The 19,929-nt window shown below is 34.6% G+C and overlaps 2 protein-coding genes across 2 annotated transcripts; one reads left to right on the top strand and one right to left on the bottom strand.

Annotated features, from left to right (window-relative positions):
• The first annotated feature begins 6 nt into the window (after positions 1-6).
• Positions 7-5,828, top strand: LOC106056821 (zinc finger protein Pegasus-like). The gene is made up of 3 exons (XM_013213684.2): positions 7-141; positions 1,025-3,588; positions 4,373-5,828. Exon 2 carries the CDS (start codon positions 1,048-1,050, stop codon positions 2,200-2,202), a length of 1,155 nt encoding a protein of 384 aa, XP_013069138.2. The 5' UTR covers positions 7-141; positions 1,025-1,047; the 3' UTR covers positions 2,203-3,588; positions 4,373-5,828.
• Positions 5,829-11,902: 6,074 nt separating this feature from the next.
• On the bottom strand, positions 11,903-19,096 carry LOC106056814 (prenylcysteine oxidase 1-like). Its single transcript, XM_013213667.2, has 5 exons — positions 18,942-19,096; positions 15,647-15,859; positions 14,376-14,547; positions 13,384-13,592; positions 11,903-13,244 (listed from the first exon to the last, which is right to left on the bottom strand). The coding sequence occupies exons 1-5, from the start codon at positions 19,048-19,050 to the stop codon at positions 12,421-12,423; spliced, it is 1,527 nt and encodes a 508-aa protein (XP_013069121.2). The 5' UTR covers positions 19,051-19,096; the 3' UTR covers positions 11,903-12,420.
• Positions 19,097-19,929: the final 833 nt, after the last annotated feature.

A 19,929-nucleotide genomic window follows, 5' to 3' on the forward strand; every position in this document is an offset into this window, starting at 1 on the left:
CTACAAGCAAGCCAAGGCTACATATGAATTATGATCTAGTTATTCTAGTACATCAGTACACTGAGTACATGTAACATTAGACTCAAATTAGTTACAAATTAGTTAGTAACGCTTGTGCTTGTTGGCTTGTTTTAATTTTAGGTAATTATCATTAGATTATCATCATTATGATTATGGTAACAAACTTTGCTCTATCTTCAATCTTGATCTTAGTTGTCTTAGACTTATAGAGTACTTAGACTTATTAGTTAGAGTCAGTAGACAGTAGACTCACATTAGAGTGTCATAATCTAATTCTAATCTAGTCTAGACTCTAGACCAGTCATTTGAGTCATTGATAATTTGATTATTAACAATAATAATTAATAAAATGCAATTGTTTGAATTATGCATATGTTACATTGTGGCTAAATGATTATTATTGAATTATTATAATTATATAAATAATAAATATAGTCAATATTTAAATATAGATCTAGAATCTAGTCTAGATATAGATTGACTATTAAATTTAAATGCAAAAGGGGAGGCTCATAATTTAGATATAATTAGACTACTAATTATAAAATCTTCTTTTTTGAAGTTACGTCTCTAAGTCTAAGTGTAATATATCATAATATGTATTTAATATAAATATAGTATTTAATAAATATTATATTATATAGATTATTTATAGATCTGTAAAAAAAAATTAAGGATTTGGTTGGTGACAGAAAATTTTAATATATCCTATCTATGGTCTTCCATCAGCTTCATAATGGTGGAATTGGTTAAAAAAAATTAAGGGCCCTTTGGTCGGTAGAAAATTTTAATTATATATTTCTAAGCACTGATCTAAGAAATATCCATAGTAAACCTAGTTGATTTAAGGAGCATTCATATATCTTACTTTTTGCTCTTTCTTTATATATTATATATAATTATAGATTATTTAGATAAGATTTAAATAACTTTTGCTGTATATTTTTATAATTAGAAAAGCTATATAAACACAATGTATACTTTTGTTTTCTCTTTATTACAGGGTGGTAAATTGAAAGAAAAAAAATGAAGGAAACAGAGCCTAACCCGACTGACATTCTAGAGAACAAGGTTCCAAACCCTACTGATTTCAAATCTAGTGACTATTCTAATGTGCCTCTTGATTTTAAGCAAGAACTGGCTCACTTTTCAGAACTGAATGGTCGATATGAAGAGACCAATAAAATGTTTATTTGTCATTTGTGTGATTTCCGCACAGCTTTCAGGAACAGTCTTTTAAATCACCAAGCTGTCCACTCAGACTTGAGACCTTGGATATGCTCCATGTGCGACTATGCAGCCAAACGGAAACAAGACTTGAAAAAACATCTTCACACAATCCATGGCATGATGGTAGAGTCTACCATGCTGAGACCCATCGGGATGAACCTGAACATAAGCGGCTCTTCCAAGTCTTTGTCTAGGGAGGAAAGCAGTGAAGACAACTCTTGTGATAATGATAAAAACAAAGGTATAGGCATGGTTGACCCTGCTATGTACTATCCTCACATAAACACAGACAGTCCATCTGTGATAGTGAAGCAAGAGATACAGGATAAGGCGTCTCATCCATCGTGTCAAGCCAACTTGCCCAGTATGTCTAACTTTGTTAAGAAGAAACAACGAGACTCGCCTGATCTTGACTTGCCTCTTTCTTTTCCCTCAATAACATTCGCAAAGACTTTGGGTAATTCGCATACAGAATTTGCCAAGGACAGTAACAATGGAGAAGATTATCCCTTCCAGGCAGAGCACTTCCCTGCTACAAACAGCTCAGCTTTATCTGCAAGAGATAAATCTTCTTCCGAAACATTCTCTTCCAATATCTCACAAAAGCCTAACAGAAAAAGACCCTACTCCAGTGTATCAGAGGGGCAGGCAGGCCTGCAGGAGTCCACACATCCATCAGATAGGCCAGCGCCCTCACTTTCTAAAACCAATGACTCTGATGAGCACCATCCATGCAGCAGCTCGAGTGCCGCCAGCAGCTCTCACAATAAAGAGGGCCAGACCCAGGCCACATTTCTGTGCGACCACTGTGACATCATGTTTTTCCAACGGGCCATGTACCTCATGCACATAGGTCTGCACTCGCCAGAGGACCCATGGTGCTGTGCAGTGTGTGGCGGAACTTTCACCGAGAAATATAGTTTTACCTCCCACTTTATTAACCAGCATTGATTTCTCATAGTTATCTTTAAAATTGCTTTTTTTTTCCTAGTCTTGTAGCTATGTAACTTCTAAGAATTCATCATTGGATAATTACATTATAAGTCTTATAAATTAGACTTAGACTTAGTCTATATCAGTCAATAGTGCCATATAAGCATTGTACACTAATTTCAGTTGGGTGAAATCAAATATTGGTGTGTAGCATATCTTCAAACCCCCCTCCCCCATTTTTTTTTCATAAGTTAATGGCAATATCTTCAATTCTTAAGAATAAGGGGTGAGTACTGTTTCACATGACTATGAAAACCTGGTTTTCCAACCTGCATATTTTTCCACATCCAATGCAGACAAAGCTATTGTCCGCTGGGGGTCTGTTAAAGTTTTCTTTATGTCATAAAAATAAATAAATTATAGCTTTTATATAGCCCTACTTTCATGTTTATAACATGCTCAGAGCGCTATGGTCCAATCTCATTTGTGGACCAGTTGCTGTTTTTAGGTGCTCAGTGAACATAGCTCTGCTCGAGTCGTATGTCGATCCTCGAGCCCCTTTTGTAGGTAGCCAAGCCAAGTTCAAGCATACTTAGCCTCTCGACCACGCTTCCCACTGCTTCATCTGCGTCTTCTGCGCCTGTCTTCTACTGTAAGGGTTTTTCTTTAGGCCTCAATAGTATTTTCCAGAAAAAAATGTCAATGCTAACTCTATTAGGTTAAGAATGTTGCAAACTATTAATTGTTATATTTAAAAATGTCACTCTTTCTATTTCTTGAATAGTCTTCTATATCTTTGTGTTTTATTTTAAGGTGCCTTTGACACTTCACATTATACACACACTGGGATAATATAAAAGAGTAGTTAATTATTCTAGAGGTAATTAGCAATCTAAAGTAGAAACACATTTTCCCTTAAGAAAATTGAAATAATAATGTTAAGTTTTACTATTCAATCCACAAGGTAGTGCTGGTCATACTAAAGGATTACATTGTTGCTTTAAGGGGGAAAAAAAAGGCAATTTTTTGTCTTAAAGTTAAACATAGGCAATCATTTCCCATAATGGCCTTTTTTTTAATATTATTGTTATCAAAGAGTATGGCTAATTCTGCTAGATGCTGAGGAAGGTGATATGCTTACAGGGCTGTCTTGTGCTTGCTACCAAGGATTTGTTTCCCTTGCAGTCACCACTCCTTCCTTCACCTACCGTTAGACAGTTTGGGGCACCACGCAAGATTCTTTTACCGTCTTTCTCCATTCCTTTCTGTCTTTAGCTTTGAATAGAATCTCTTTCAACAGCAGGCCTGTCCAGTCTTCCTATCTGTCTCTTCTTCTTTTTCCTGGTACTGTTCCCTAAAGGAAGGTCTTTGCGAGCCCCAAAGAGCTTGTAATGTGGCCATAGAGTTTTCCATCCATCCATCCCAGTGGCGCTACAGCCCATGGAGGGCTCTGGCCTGCTTTAACACATCCTTCCATTCAGATCTCTCCTGGGCCTTTCGTCTCCACGCCCTAACCCCAAGCTGCTTCAGATCTGCTTCCACGTCATCTATCCATCGCATTCGGGGTCTGCCTTTGGGTCGCCTGCCTTTTGGTTTTTGCCTGTATACGATTTTCGCCCCTCTGTTGTCTGACATTCTTTCAAGGTGACCTGCCCAACGTAGTCTGTTCTTTTTTATTTCGGTCACTATTGGTGGGTCTTCATATAATTGATATAACTCATGGTTAGTGCGTGTCCTCCACCCTGTTTCATCCTGTATGGCACCATAGATTTTCCTAAGAATTTTTCTTTCCCAAGTGTTAAGTAAATTTTCAGATGTCTTTGTCAGTGTCCAGGTCTCACTTCCATACATTGCTGCTGGTCTTATTATAGTTTTGTATGTTATTTTCTTGGTTTTACTTGAAATCATTTTGCTCTTAAGTAAATGGTGGGTGCTATAAAATGCCCTGTTGCCTGCTGCTATTCTTTCCTTTATTTCTGTTAGTAGGTCATTTTTGAAATTAATAGTACTTCCTAGATATTTGAAAGTTTGGACGTTTTCAAATTCGTGGTCTTTGATTTTGATATTTTGTCCCTCTGTTTGATTGTCTCTTGTCATTGTGATGTACTTGGTTTTACTGTCATTGACCTCAAGTCCTGCTGGTCGAGATGCTTCTTCTAGTTGTATGAAGGCTCTAGCGATGTCAGAGGTTTTAGTTTGCAAATATATGTGAGCTATTCAGATAAAGATTTCATCAGGACTCAGGAAGCATTGTCCTTTAAATTTTTTAAGAATCAAATTTTTTTTTAATGATTTACATTTTTATTATACGTATAAAACAAAATGATGGCAATTAATTTTATTCATTCAGTTTTAGAATGAAGGTCTAACATAAATTCTAATTTTTTCTGTCTTTTTAGGAAATCTACCAAATAATTAACATGTAAGCAGGGTTTATTTTATTTATTTTCATACATACATGTCATATGCCATTTTTATTTGTATTTTTCAATCAGATTTACATTTGTTTTGATGTTTAATCATATTTTTGTTTTATGACCTGATGTAATAATCATGTCTATGTTTTATGACCTGATGTAATCATATTTATGTTTTATGACCTGGTGTAATCATATCTGTTTTATGGCCTGATATAATCACATTTTTATGTTTTATGACCTAATTTAATCGTATTTTATGTTTTATGACCTAATTTAATCATATTTTATGTTTTTTTTTTTAATAATTTATTTAAGGACATTAATGTTATACAACTTTTAATATAATTATGTTTTATGAATACACTATATAGGATCATGTGCAATGTAGCACATAGGTATTTGGTCAATGTCCCTTGTTTCTAATAAACATCAACAACTGGGTGGTATACTGAAGAAAACAGCACACTATGGCACAGTCTGCAAAAGAGCTCACAGCTCAGCAGCAAAAAGCTGGCTAGAAGAAGAAGAAAAATGGTGTTACTCATCTGAAGACATTTGATAGCTGATATCTTCACAATTATTTGGTTATTTTGAATCGAACTTAATCTTATCACCCAAGAGGTTGAAATGAATTTCCTTGGAGTTGCAAATACGGTATATAAAATATGCATAAAAAACTTCAAACTGATGTGTGAAGATCCCAGATGTTGTAAATAGCTTCCTAAAGGTCTTTTTTATAAAATTTTGTCAGTTTCAGTTTATCCTATCCATATTTTTAATATACCAGTAACTGATTTGGTCATGTTGTAATACTTGACTCACTGTCCAAAATCATCCTTCTTGGTACAGTGGAAGGAGCAAGAACTGACCTGGAAGAAAGGAGGGATTTACTTAAATGGTCACAGCACATAATCTATGATGCAAGTCAAGGGACTGTTGCTAATGATGATGATTAATAAAACAAAATACTAAATTATTCATGAAATTGGAAACTATTTTACTAAAACAAATGCATTGTATATGTCTCAAACATTTCAAATCAGAAAAGACAATTGCTACAGTTACAACATTTTGTTACATTAAAAAAGATTGTTTGTAGTTTAGTCTCCACCTGTTGGCCGCCCTTCAGACTTAGAAAGACTATAGTTCATCTCAGTGAGGTGAAAGCCTGGGCATTAGCTTTGGTTGGAACATTGTGGCCCACTAGCTCACCCCCCCCCCCCCCCTCCATGCAGCTGAAATGTTCAAAGGAATGGCAATAGTTGATACAGTTTGCAATCAGTGATGTCGCTGGTTCTGCTAGGGTGTGGCTCTTTAATTTTCTTCAAGGTTGAAGCCTTTCCCATGTATGGGTCACCTTTCATCATTCAGTTTTTCCCCTACATATAATGAGTAGAGTTTTAATGCTTCAGCTACTGGGAATCAAAAAACACATTTTTATCCCTTGTTTTCTTGTGTTACGATGACTTGAAGTGTATTGTATAGAATAGGATTGAGGAGTAATAAAAAGAAAAACAATTCTATCTTTGTTGTTGTACAGATATACAAACAGACCTGCAGGCTCATCATATATGACTGTAAATGACACTGCAGGTTGAAGCAATTTCTTTAATGAAATTGTCTCTACTTTGACCTAGAATTTTTTAGTTCACATTCTATGATTGTAATTATATATTTTTTTTAATTTCTGGTTCGGGTATCTTGAGTGCAAATAAATTTACCTTGACCTTTATTGATTGAATATTGATCTAAATAAATAAACTACATTTATAAAAGTATACATCAAATGAAGCAGTGAATTGATTCTGATTTGTTTCCAGTTTTCTGTCTCTAGAGTCAGCAGTTCTGTTGTCTCCCTTCTTAGCCAATGACTTACATGGTTTTATACTGCACAACTCATTTCAAAAACATTTGACCATAATGACAACAGTAATGCTGGCCACACGAGACCATAGTTAATGGTGAGCCACAGAAACAGATGACCTTTACTTCATCTGCCCCATAGATCACTTTTTTTTTTTAACTTTGTAATAGTACAAGAGATTAGTTCTTTATATCTGGCTTGCTGGCACTTGTAATTGGCAGCAGTCCTGTGATGCTATTAGGAAGTTATTAAAGCTTCAAAAAGCTTCAAATAGAAGAACTATAAACGCTAACATCAATTCCAAATATTTACCGAAGATTCACATGAAGAGACTACTAAAAAATGTTTTATTCTCACTACTTGCTTAGATGACAGTTTGAATCAGCACAGTTGTGTGGGACTCAGCATTTCCCTTTGGGGTGTGGGATGGTGGTGACATAAATTTTTTTTTTTTTTTCACTCTTGGTAATCAGAGGTTGACACACTGGCTGAAAAAAAGAATTAACTCCTCAATAATGTGAAGAGAGGAAAGCTGAGCTGGTTTGGTCCTATTGTTAGACATGACTCACTATCAAAAGTCATTCTTCAAGGTACAGGGGAGGGAGCTTGAAGGGTCATCCATTAAAAGAAAAGCTGACTGGATAGTGTAAAAGAATGGACCAGCCTCTCTATTGATATTATTATAGCTTTTATATAGGCGCTACTTTCATGCTTATAGCCTGCTCAGAGCGCTTTGGTCCAATCTCATTTGCGGACCAGTTGGGGGGAGGGGGTATCTAGGAGTTGGTTTTCGTGCTGCCTTTAGGCGCTCAGTAAACGCAACTCTGCCAGAGTCGGGTTTCAAACCTCGAACCTCCTTCTAGGTAACCAAGACAAGCCAAGTTCAAGCGCACTTAGCCTCTCGACCACACTTCCCACAATATGACCAATATTTACTAAGGGCAGCTGCTGATTGAAAAAAATGGAAGGATTTGGTTAATCAAAGTGTCACAGCACCCATATCAAAGGACAGCTGAATCAGAAACTGGTTTCTTCAGGCAATCCTTTCTACAAAACAATATATAAAGCATTACATTTAAAATGAGGTTTGCAGTCAGACATTTTATTTACCAAATGGTGGCTCTAGTCTCAGTAGTGTCTAGTCTATGACACAGCTTCAACTAATTGCACAAAACAAAAAAACTCAAAAGCTAAATGTATTTATTCTTTGTATTTTAATTATTTTGTTTTTTAAAAGAGACATTTCCAATTTTAATAACAAATGACTAACAAGTAATGTAGGAAAATAAATATGGCCAACATAAATTGACAAAATAATTACATTTGCAACCTGGCAAAAATAAAAACAACAGCAAATAAACCAACACCTATAGAAAATAAAAAAAATACATTTAATATTTCATAACTTAATACTTTCTTTTATTTTAACAAAATGGTATGAGATTTATGTGCGATAAAACATTTAACCCAGGTCAAAAGAACATACATAACTATTTGACTCTCAGCAACTTGGTGGATTTATACAGGATTGTTATTAGGCCTCAGAGCATTTGTTATTGATGTTTATGTGTTTGGCAAAAACAACTAGGATGGAACTATTGTCAGAAATGAATGATGAACATACCAGATAAAGTTAGACCACTTTTTCAGTTAATATTTGATATATTGGCACAATACAAGCCATGTCGTGCCCACAATTGTATAGTAATAAAACCATAGTGGACTGAATGGAATAGAGACCTGAATGACTAGAGTAATAGATTTAATGTCCTATGAACATCTATGGACTTCCTTTTGAACATAATGAACACATTTTATTGCCAAATGCAACAAAATAAAGTCTCATTCAAACTGACAGACACTTTCATGAGCCACATGACATCAGGAATTGTGCTGTGACTAATAAAGGAAGGTAAAAAAAAAAAAAAGTACCAATTGAAAGTCATACATCATTTCTTAATCAAGACAGTGACAAGTTTTAGACTTTACAGCAAAATTTCTTTTCATATAGACAAACTGATCTCCAGTGGATCATAAATTATGTAATTTTTAATGTACCACAACCATTATTATCTAAATCTTAATTATGGTTTTGACTAAATGCATGAATGTGAATCTAACATCATTTTGGAGTGACTATAGTTATTGCATTTAAATTAATGTCAAGCACAAATCTTAAAATAACATACTGGCTAGGGCTCAGTACATGCTGTGGTTGAGTGGCTAAGCCCTTGGCTTCTGAACCTGGGGATTTGGATTCGAATCTCGGTGAAAACTAGGATTTTGAATTTTAGGACTGTCCACCAAACTCTAATGGGTACCTGACTTGAGTTGGGGAAAGTTAAAGCGGTTGGCCACATTACACCCTGCTCGTTAACAGTTGGCCAAAGGGTTAGGGTTGCAAGCTTTTGAAAGGGAAACTTTATTTACTTCACCTGGCTAGGCTTTATCAAGGATGTGACCCACTGGTGAAGAATGCATTGTGCTGGCTGAACATTATTTTGCAGTTCATGTCATTACAGAAAATCTGTTATATTCAAAGATGTCAAGCTTTTAATGCAAATCAAAACGTATGTTTTCAAATCAATTCTATAAATATGTAGTTTGGCTGTGCATTTCAGAACAGTCCTGGACTGCCTAACCTAACCGTAGAATAGTTATGGCAGACAGACGCAAGGTGACCTTGTACAAAGAAATGTGTCTGTCACAGGTTAGGAAAAACATAGTAGAGCTATTTAGAACATGTCATTAATTCTATGAAATTAATAAAAAAACAAAACAACAGGCCAGCTCTACAGAAATTAGAATGAAAAGGATTTGGTCTAAGTTAAAAAGAGTTTAAAAAGATAATTATAATCAGCATTTTTACCCAGTTATCTTCCCACATAGATATTTTCAAGTTTAAAGATATTGTTTATAATAGTTCAAAAGTCTAGACTGTAACTGGTAGACTTGTATAAGGGGAAATAACACTAACAAGTGAGGAGGACATAACTCCTTCATTAAGGCACATCAATTTATGAGCCAAACAAAAAGTAAAAACAAACAAATGCCATGACTTTGAACTTCAAAACAAAACAAGAAGATAATAAGTTGAAAATAATAAGTCCTCACAATCCCTTTTCAAATTCTTTTTTTTTTTCTCCAAGCCAAGAATTTGTTTCAAACCGAACATAGATCAGCAGAAAAAAGTCAATAAAACCACAACCACCTAAAAATGACAGATAACTACTTTCGCTTTGATTAGTTCCATTTAGATAATTCCTGTAAAACATTTTCTGAATGTGCAAAATGATGTCAATTCCATGCAACTCAAATTCATTTTTGATAAAATATGTAACAAAAGAAAGGACTAGTGTTAAAAATGTAAACCTTTAGTAGCTTTGCACCAATCTAACCTTTACTTCTCAATAAAAAAAAAAAAAAAAAGATAAAGGCACATTTCTTATTCTACATGATAAGGACTAATTCATACAAGTGCTCCTTTTTATAAAGCTAATAACAACTAACACTGTCTGTCTGGTCTGTTTGATACTGACAAATGAAATAAGTCCTTCAATATTCACAGATATGGCTAACTATGCAGGGTTTGGTCCCCTTATAGTATTGTTCACATTATTTCTCCCACACCCATTCTCGAAGCAAGTTGAAATTTTAAACAATTATTTATTGTAACTATCAAAACATGAATCAGTAAAAATAAATTAACCAATTAGTCCATTAACAACAGATTTGTTATATTTTGCTTGTTTCCTAGTTGGAGCATGGAGTGGGTTGCTTGAATCAGTCAGGAAAACCAATGACTTAGCAGAGTTCAAGTCTCTTATTAACATGCCTCACTAGATTGAAACATGCACGTGTAGGACATAATTATTTTCTTTGAAGGAACATCGGTCACGTATAGGATTTATAACTCAAAACTAAATGGTGATCTAGAGATTTGCCAAGCATTAGGAGGAGAGGGGGGGGGGGGGGGGCACTTTAATTTGATTTTAAAATTTAAATAACGGATTAGAATATATATATATGTGCATCAATTACACACAATTAAACTCCCACTTAACAGAATTTGACTATTAAAGAATAAAATTGCCTAAAGAATAAAGTACAGCAGAAGCTAAACATTTTTTTGAACTTTTCAAAAGAAGATTGTGCTTCAAATTAAGCCAATGTCATCCCTTTAATCATAACAATAACATCATTATAAACCCAGATTATGGAGACAGAAAAAAAAAAAAAAAAAAATACCTAGAGTTAAACATTTCTTTTTAACGACAATTCCTTTGAAATGCTAGGCCACTTAACAATAATTTTTATAATGTTTGATGAAATCCCAAGCGCTGACGAAATGTGTGGTTATTGCAACTAACATAAGACCACTGTTTAGTTTGATGATATTGTTACGAATCTCACTATCCAGGCTCTCTGCAAACTGCACCATACACCACCAACTTAAAGAACTTGACAACTCAGGGCTCCAAAGTAACGTAACACTTTAATAGTTGAAGAAATAACAGCCAATACTGTACAATTGGCAGCACGTAACACAAGACTGTACAAATATCTCTCCGCCGTATCAAATCTTGCACTGGTCTCTCTGTCTCGTCTCGGACTTGTACTGAGCCGTTGTAACGAACTGTAGATCGGGAAGTTGTGACTGACTCGTCTCTGATACCTTCGCTCTTTATATAGGGTCCCTGCTGGCCTTCTAGAACCGGGCAGAACGTCGCTCGACCATTCTGGGACGCTCCTGAGCTCTGTTCACAACGCCGATCCTACTCGAACCTTCATGTTGTTAACTCGTCTCGGTTGACCGTCGTAGCTCGTCACGGTTGACCGCTCGTCAACCGTTGGCCTGGGGCGATTTGCGTCGGCTGACTACACACACACCACAACCCCCATCTGTGCCACCACCAGGTTTATAACAATATTAATAACATGCTAGATTGTGCAGGTTTTGAACAAAGAGATAAAAAAATTTTTTTTCGAGTTTTTTTAAGTCGAAACCTTGTTCAGTTCTTTTGTAAATAAGTTCATTTGGCAGGCATAAAAGAATATTCAAAAAGGGGAATCAAGAGTCACAAGGCTTCTGGGAAATTCTTTTTGAAATACTATAAACAAAAGACAGAGAGTTGGTTGATCAGCGATCATTGAGATTTCACATTTATTTCAACATTTAGACTTCTTTTTCTTGGACTGAATGGAAATGAAATTAATGCTATGTGTGATCTGAATGAGAAATAACAATACTACAGGTATGCAAATACTTCAACTCTCAAATAAACAGCACAACTACTAAGATGCTGTGTGTAAAAAAGCATGAGCTCCACATGTCATTGAATACTGCAGGGCTATTCAAACAGGCATATGTCATTGAATACTGCAGGGCTATTCAAACAGGCATATGTCATTGAATACTGCAGGGCTATTCAAACAGGCATATGTCATTGAATACTGCAGGGCTATTCAAACAGGCATATGTCATTGAATACTGCAGGGCTATTCAAACAATGTCAAATGTGACATCTCAAAAAATAAAGATCACTAAAACAATAAATTCAAAAACATTGACATGTGATGGTTTAGTTAAATCGTAACTTTAGAAACACATAAAGTATAAAATAATAATTTGTAAAGTTTGGGACACGTCCAACATGAATCCAGCACCTGCTGGGACAATTTCTTCCTTTATCAGACGAGACTTAGCCCAATTCATCATTTCATACAAACTTTCAGTAATGCCAGAATAAAAGTAAGGGATATAACTAATGTGTATATATTAAAAAAAAAAAAGATTCATTTAGTTATCACATCATCAAACATTTCATGCAAGTTTCTGTTATCAAGAAAATTTCAGCAATTATTATAATAACAACATTTTGAACAACAAACAACAATAACCGAAGCCAAAAAATTAAAATATAAAATATGTTAACTACACGAGGACTATGGTTACAATTCAGAATTCTTATTGTCTGCCGATGGAGTTTGTAGATGGATTTCATCAATCTTGTCAAAATGGCCAAACCACTGGTTGTATGCCAGCAAGGCTACATTTCTGGAGCCTATTACTGCCATCTCCATTGCAGACGCGGCAGACTCAATGGCATTGATATAGTAAAGCCTATCGTACAGCTGAAATGGAGGCAGCTTCATATTGGGTGCATACTCGGGGTAGGCCAGCCAATCCACTAGTCTCAAATCTTCACGGCTTTCAAACAAACTACTTATTTCTTCTTGGTTTGGGTTTTTGTTCAGGAATGTTTTCCACACAGCCTGTCCCGGCTCATAGGCATGCTCAGGTTGGGCAGTGTCGACTGGGGACAGTTTGCCTATTGAGTTGAAGAAACTGTCAGGCTGTGAGGTGAAAAGGTCAGCAGGAAAGTCGTCTGGATTGTCCAGATGAAATGTTGTCGTGTTTACTTTACCTAGAACAAACATGGCCACGGTGGTGTGGAACTTCTGCGAAAATGGTGGCATTGGGCCAGGGAAGTCTGCGAAGGCTATCTTAAACTTAGTTCCTTCCAGAGGCGCTGCAAGGATGACAATGTCGTACTCTCTGGTTTCAGTACTTTCAGATTTCTCATTCTGATTTTCATAATCTACTTCGTAGGATATGCTACCAGTGCCCAGCTCATCTTTGTACAAAGTGACAGTCTTCACATTGGCTTCAATAAAATTTGCTTTTGACTCCTGCAGTAATGCTTCAGAGATTTCCTTGTTGCCATTTTCTACTGACCACAAACCTGGCTCAGCACCAATTAAAGAAACAGCACCTGTTAATTAAATTTAAAACTTTTACTTCTTTTTAAACAACAAAAAATATAACAAAACAAAATTATTCACTAAGCCATGACTGGTCAGTGTCTCTCTTAGCCTTGAAATGCTAATGGGCTATCCTCAGTGAATACTTACCCACCAAACCATGTACACCTGTGGACTGTGCATAGTTATTTCTCATGACCCCCTGAGCCAGCTCATCAATGAACTTCTCGGACACTCCAATGTCTAGCAAAACATCCTTCAAAGAAAAGTGCGTCATGTTGAGAAGCTCATCACCCATTGCACGCAGCATGTCTTCCACAGTGGTGAATGCCATTCCACCATCCTGGAACTCATAGATCCTAAAAGCAATAATGCAAGTCGATTAGAGAATTGGTCATAGTAGATTACTAGAAAAGCTCATCAATAAAATGTTATGGAAGAATTTTTTTGAAACCATAGTTTTTAAAATTTACTATTATTATTGTGCTGGTTTCTTTTAAGAGTTAAGATAATCATATTATTATTGATTTTTGTCTCTCAAAATGGGAGGTGCAGTGGCATTGTGTTAAAGTGCTTTGCTTTTGAATCAGTGGGTCCCGAATTCAAATCCAAGTGATGATTGGGATTTTTAATTTTGTGATCTTTAGGTCATCCTAAATTTCAAAATCCCAGTCTTCACCAAAATTCTAATTTGAGACCATTCGGTTTGGAAGCAAAGCATTTTACCACCCGGCCATCAAGTCCAATATATACATGTTAACTTTTTGAGATTATTTTCAAAAGTGGCAATAAATTTGATCATATAAAAGTTAACCTGTCCCATTGAGCCACTGTTACATCAGATCTGAATGTTTTATCCCACTTTCGGTCAAAGTATTACAAGGTCATCTCTCGTCATCGAGAAATACATAGAAGTCTAATTCATAAAAGGGCTGGTTGTGAGTGTGTACATGTTTTGTATGTTAATGTTGTTCATATTTGCATCTATATTGTTATTGTCACAGTAGTTACGCTGAGGTGGTCAATTGTAGTCAAACTGAATTTCCATTTGATTGGACTAAAAAAAGTATCTTATCTTATCTTAAACAAGTCGCAGATGCTTCCATTTGTTATAATCATTTGTTATAATTATTAGTGCTTACCTGTTAAATTTTTTTGAAAGAAAATTCTTAGTCCAGTCATGAATTTTGTAAGCATCCAATCCATAGCGCCACAAGAGTTTGGATAAAGTCACAGCTGTCCACCTGCTTGTCTCAAACACAATGTCTCCATTACTGTACAAACCAAAGATACCATCAGATCTGGACAGTCTTTCTGAGGATACATATTAACAATGTCAAATTTTAAACACAAACTTTAAACCAAATAAAAGGAACATAATGATAAGAATTGTATTTTTGTGTTATTTGTCACACGATTAATGTTTCTGTAGCGAGATCACATTGAAATATACAAGCTGGACAGCAAAATCATTTTTCTTTGCTCCTATTTTTATGATATCTATATATAATATATCAAAAATAGAAAACGAAGATTATGGGAAATTAATCTAAACTCAAATAAAACAAAATATGTTTGAAAATATAAATATATTATAGAAACTACACAATGCCCATATTTGATATTTTCCTTCTGTATGAAAGAAGTTAAGTTATAAAATCTTTTTTAGTGATTTAAAACTGAATCAGGTTCTGTAAAGGTAGATTTTCAAAAAATCTTAAAAGAAAATGAACCGAGTGAGTTCTTCAATTTAGTAGAAGTTGTAATTAGTATTAATTTCAATGCTATGTCTGAAAAATAATCATTCTTAAACTTCTTGTAAGTATCAAACAATACAAAAAAAAAAAAACTACATAGATACAACTCTATTTGCTAAGATTCATTGTTAATAAAATATAACCAGTTTATATATATATATATCTACTTAATTAATGTTCTCTGTGCATTGCAAAACTTTATAAATATTTTTACAGCAAGATCTGTCCTTAAAATTTTAAAAGAGTAAACTTAAATCTAATTCCTCAAGACTAGCCTCAAATTTAATCTGGGCAAAATGATAGTCAATAGAAAATTATAAAAGATGATTATTTACAATGGACTAAAATGACATTTATAATCTTTATCATGAATACTACTTGGCATTTATGAAGTTCCCCTTTCAGACCATGCTTCTTATAGGGCTGATGATGTAAAGGTCATCAGTTTCTATGGCCTACGGTTAATAAAGGTGTCATTTGGCCAGCATAACGACCAACCGCTTTTACTTTTCCCAACTAATGTCAGGTACCCATTAGAGCTGGGTGGACTATAAGATCCTGAAATAAAAAATCCCAGTCTTCATGAGGATTCAAACCCTTATAGATCGCAAGGTCTGAAAGGAGAACTTTAGTTTATAAAAAGGTTTGTTACACACTTTTATTGAACTTTTCAGCAAAGTCGACCATGTATTTATTTTGATTATGAATGACACTGCCACCAGCTTCAAACTTTTGACCGTTAATTTTGATGACTGCTGTTCTACCACCAACTTTTGAAGCTTCAAAAATATCTATGGTTGCTTTGCTGCCCAGTAACTGCCGCAAGTAAAAGGCACAAGATGTTCCACCAAGGCCAGCACCAACAATTCCTGCAAAACAATAAACACTAGTGGTTAGTTTAAATTCTCTTGAGTGAATAGTTCATGGATGATTCTTATAAATTACAGACCGTCGAGCATGTCAAGTAGAGATTTAAACTCAGCTAAGTCATTAATTTTCCTGGCTGATTCCTTGAGGTATAACCTGACTTGACCTCAGTTTACTGTTATTGATGTTGATTTGTAGTTGAAATTTATGATTAATTACAGTTTGTTCTCCCAATATGAAGAAATCTTAAATCCATTTGTCTAATCAACTGTAACAGACAAGTAATTCCCAAAAAATACTCTAATTTTTTATGTACATTCTAGACTAGACACTAGAATTGACTAATCTTTAAAAGATTAATAATAATAGATTAGTAACAATAGTACTAATAAAAATCAAGACTGACTAGGCCACTAGGTCTTGTAGACTCTCACTCTAAATTAGATATTAAAAGATATGTTTTACCAGTTAAGTTACAATTAAATGTATATATATATATATAATACTACATGTACATTACTACAACTACATTTAGTATGATCTAGATCTAGACCTCCTAAAGTCTAATAGAAGATAAAAATAGTTGAGTAACTCAATATATACTGTCAAAAGTGACAACACTTCAATAAATATTTATATTATACTTAAAATGACTTATTTATATTTTTATACTGTCAGTATTATATTAAATAGGACTAGAGATCTACTAGAAAACTAGAACTTTAAAGACTAGATTTTTTTTATATATATCATATATAATATTATTTATCTATAAAATGTATAAATAAATTCATCTTATCTGATCTTATAAAATACCTAGACTTATTATGACTTATAGACTATGACAAGATCTAGATCTAAAGTCTTACTTCATAAAATTCAAAATTATAAATAAATTTATTAAAAATATTTAGAAAAAAAATGATTGATGAGAGATCTAGAATATAGCCTAATGAATTCTAATGATCTATTAATTTAATTATTATATATATGGTAGATTCTTATAACTGGACACCGATTTAACTTAAGGGAACTAGGTCAAATTTTTTTTTTTTTTAATTTGGTGAAGGTTTCACTTACACAAAAACTGAAAGCAGATTCTTATTATTCAACTAAAGGACAATAAAAATAGCTGTGTTCCTTTTTATTACCACCCATCGTCAAGATTTTAATTTAAAATAAATTGGGTCACTTCATGCTCCTATTTTGAACTCAGTTTTTGGGCTTTCTCCTTTAGTTGAACAGTGAGCACCGTCATTGAACACTACTATGTAATTGCTAATAAATTATATCTGTGTTACTTAAAAATTATTTAGATTATATTATAAGACGTAGAGATTCACTTTTGCAATATGTATTTATAGTCTATTGCCTCTCTCTCCCTCTCTCTATTATGTATATATATATACAATTAAATGTATATATACTACATTACTACAACTACATCTAGTATGATCTAGATCTAGACCTCCTAAAGTCTAATAGATAAAAATAGTTGAGTAACTCAATATATATATATAAAAAATCATTTATTTATAGTTTATTTATTTAAATACCTATATAATCTATGTGTAGAAACAGACAGAAAATAATCTATATAGATTATAGATCAATAAATTAATTATTAGGAGTACTTTATGAGACATGAGAGCCTCAGGCATCAGTGAAAGTATGTGGGAAAACATAGCCAAAGACCGGAGTGCATGGAGACAGACTGTGCGTGCTGGGACAACCCTTGCTGAGAACAAAAGAATTGAAGCGGCTTTAATCAAGAGGGAAAAAAAGAAAGCTGCCCTGTCTGCTAGCCCTAAATCAGAGGCATACAAATGTACGAATTGTGGCAAAGTCTGCCGTTCTAGAATTGGCTTGATTAGCCACACCAGATTCTGCCCCGTCTCAAGATTAAGCCAAAACCAGTGACTCACTTGGGCGCATCCATTGCCTTTCGAGACAAAAGTAGCCATATATATATATAAATTAATTATTATTATTTAATAAACATGATTTTTTCAACTAGGATACATTGGCTACATGTATTTTCTCTCTGACTTTCTTTTAATTCCCATCCAAGGACCCTCTTCTTGTTTTCCTAATTTGGATGTTTGTTTTGTTACCCCCTCCCATAGATGCTTATAATTCTTTTCATGACTCTCTCCCACTACCCTCCACTGCCTGTTTTATAGTTTGTGACACTACAAGCTTAGTGTATACCTCTCATCACCTCCAGCTCATCTGGCATGATCATCTGCAGTGGGCATGGTCTCTGGCTTCAAATTAGCAGCCCGCACTTTTTCTTTCATTCATAAATTATATATATTCTAGATTTCTCGATCAAGGTCATGTTTATTCATTGAAAAAAATCATAGATTTATTAATCCCAATAATATTTCTTATTACGATTTTGCTTGTCCAAATGAAGGAGAATGAGCTGAATTCATTATTATTTGTTAGGACACATCCTTTTTAAATTTTATTTAACAGCTAACAGTATAAATGTGATTGGAATGTCTTTCTAAATATGTTTGGAAGCTTATTTTGATATGCCCATCAGCCTACGATCAAACAGTTTCATAATATAGCCCTTATTATAAATCCCTTATATGGGTATGAATTGCCAGGGGAGGTTAAAACAACAGCTACATGGTTACCTAGAATCTAAAAAACTGCCATCTGGTTTGGAAAAACGGAACAAAATTACCGGAACTTATCTAAAATTGGACATGCACAGTCCCGAATCGTCAATTTTTGCTCCAAACATAAAAACAAATGAATTACAAACAAAAAAAAAGCAAAACGTTCAAGGAAGGAGAATTTGATGAAGTGTTCAAAATATTAGAACCTCCTCTAGAGTCTAGACCTGACCTAGATCTAGAGCCTAGATATCTTAATTTTAATCAAGTATTAAATAAAAATATTTCTAGATTCTAGTCTGTAGTCACATCAGTCTAGATTCTGGATTAAATCTAAAAAGAGAAAGTCTCCACACACCCTTTTTTTTTACATTTAGATTGTAAATCTAGATCTAGATCTAAAATGATCTATGATCAAGTATGATCTCATCTCTAATCGATTTCGTCCACTCACCTATTCTAGGAAGCATTTCTTCGTTGTCGTTACATAGTCCAGTTTTCAACAACAGGATATGCATGGACAAAAACATAAACACCAAGTTGACTAATCCAAAGAAATGCATGGTAGAGAAATCTAGTTCTACTGACGTTATGATCTTACACTCTAGATTAGATGTGGGGATTTCCTCGGCGAAGTTTTTATTTTTACCTGGAGTTTTAAAATGCAACTAGAAACTACAAATAGATCCTTATAATCTAGATCTATATAGGCCAGTGATCTAGATAGTCTATGATATATATAGGTCTGTGATCTATTTAGATGCAATTGCCGAAAGTTGACAGAATAAAGCAAAACAATAACGAACAAATGTTTATGATGATTGATAACAAAATGCAGAACACTTGAACTCATAAACTAATTACATAAAGATCTGTCTGGTAGAGATGGTTGCCAGGTTGTTGCCAGTATGCGCACTGGAGTGACATCTCGATGGTCCCAGATTCGAAGTTCGAAACTTGGACGACGCCACTCCACGATGTATTGCGGGGGTTTGGGCTAGGCCGCTAGAATGCAATAACATCTAAAAACATCTAAAGTATTTAGATCTAGACAATAGATCTAGAGCATGGTATTTTTAATATTGTTTTTACAGCTGACTCTTGATACTCTGACTCAACATAATCCGACTCGGCGACTGTGTGGGCCATATGCCAGAAAACCTCGGTATCTTCCTACCATTAGGCTACCGGAGCACCGTGGCCTGGGTGGCCGCTTGGTTGACGCTGGACTGTCGTTCAGACTTCTTGATGGTTCCGTTTTCATACCCTGACCGCTGCCGCCCCCACCCACCATAGTCTCGCGGGAGGTGTGGACTAGGAAGTAAATTATCTTCAACTCCGAAGGAACAGCCAAAACATGCAAACATTTTACAAACACCGTCATTAGCAACAGCTACGGCAAAAAATCGTACAGTTTGTCAAGTTCCTAATAAGTTGATATG

Source organism: Biomphalaria glabrata, chromosome 10 (assembly GCF_947242115.1).
Source record: "Biomphalaria glabrata chromosome 10, xgBioGlab47.1, whole genome shotgun sequence".
NCBI classification, from domain to species: domain Eukaryota; kingdom Metazoa; phylum Mollusca; class Gastropoda; family Planorbidae; genus Biomphalaria; species Biomphalaria glabrata.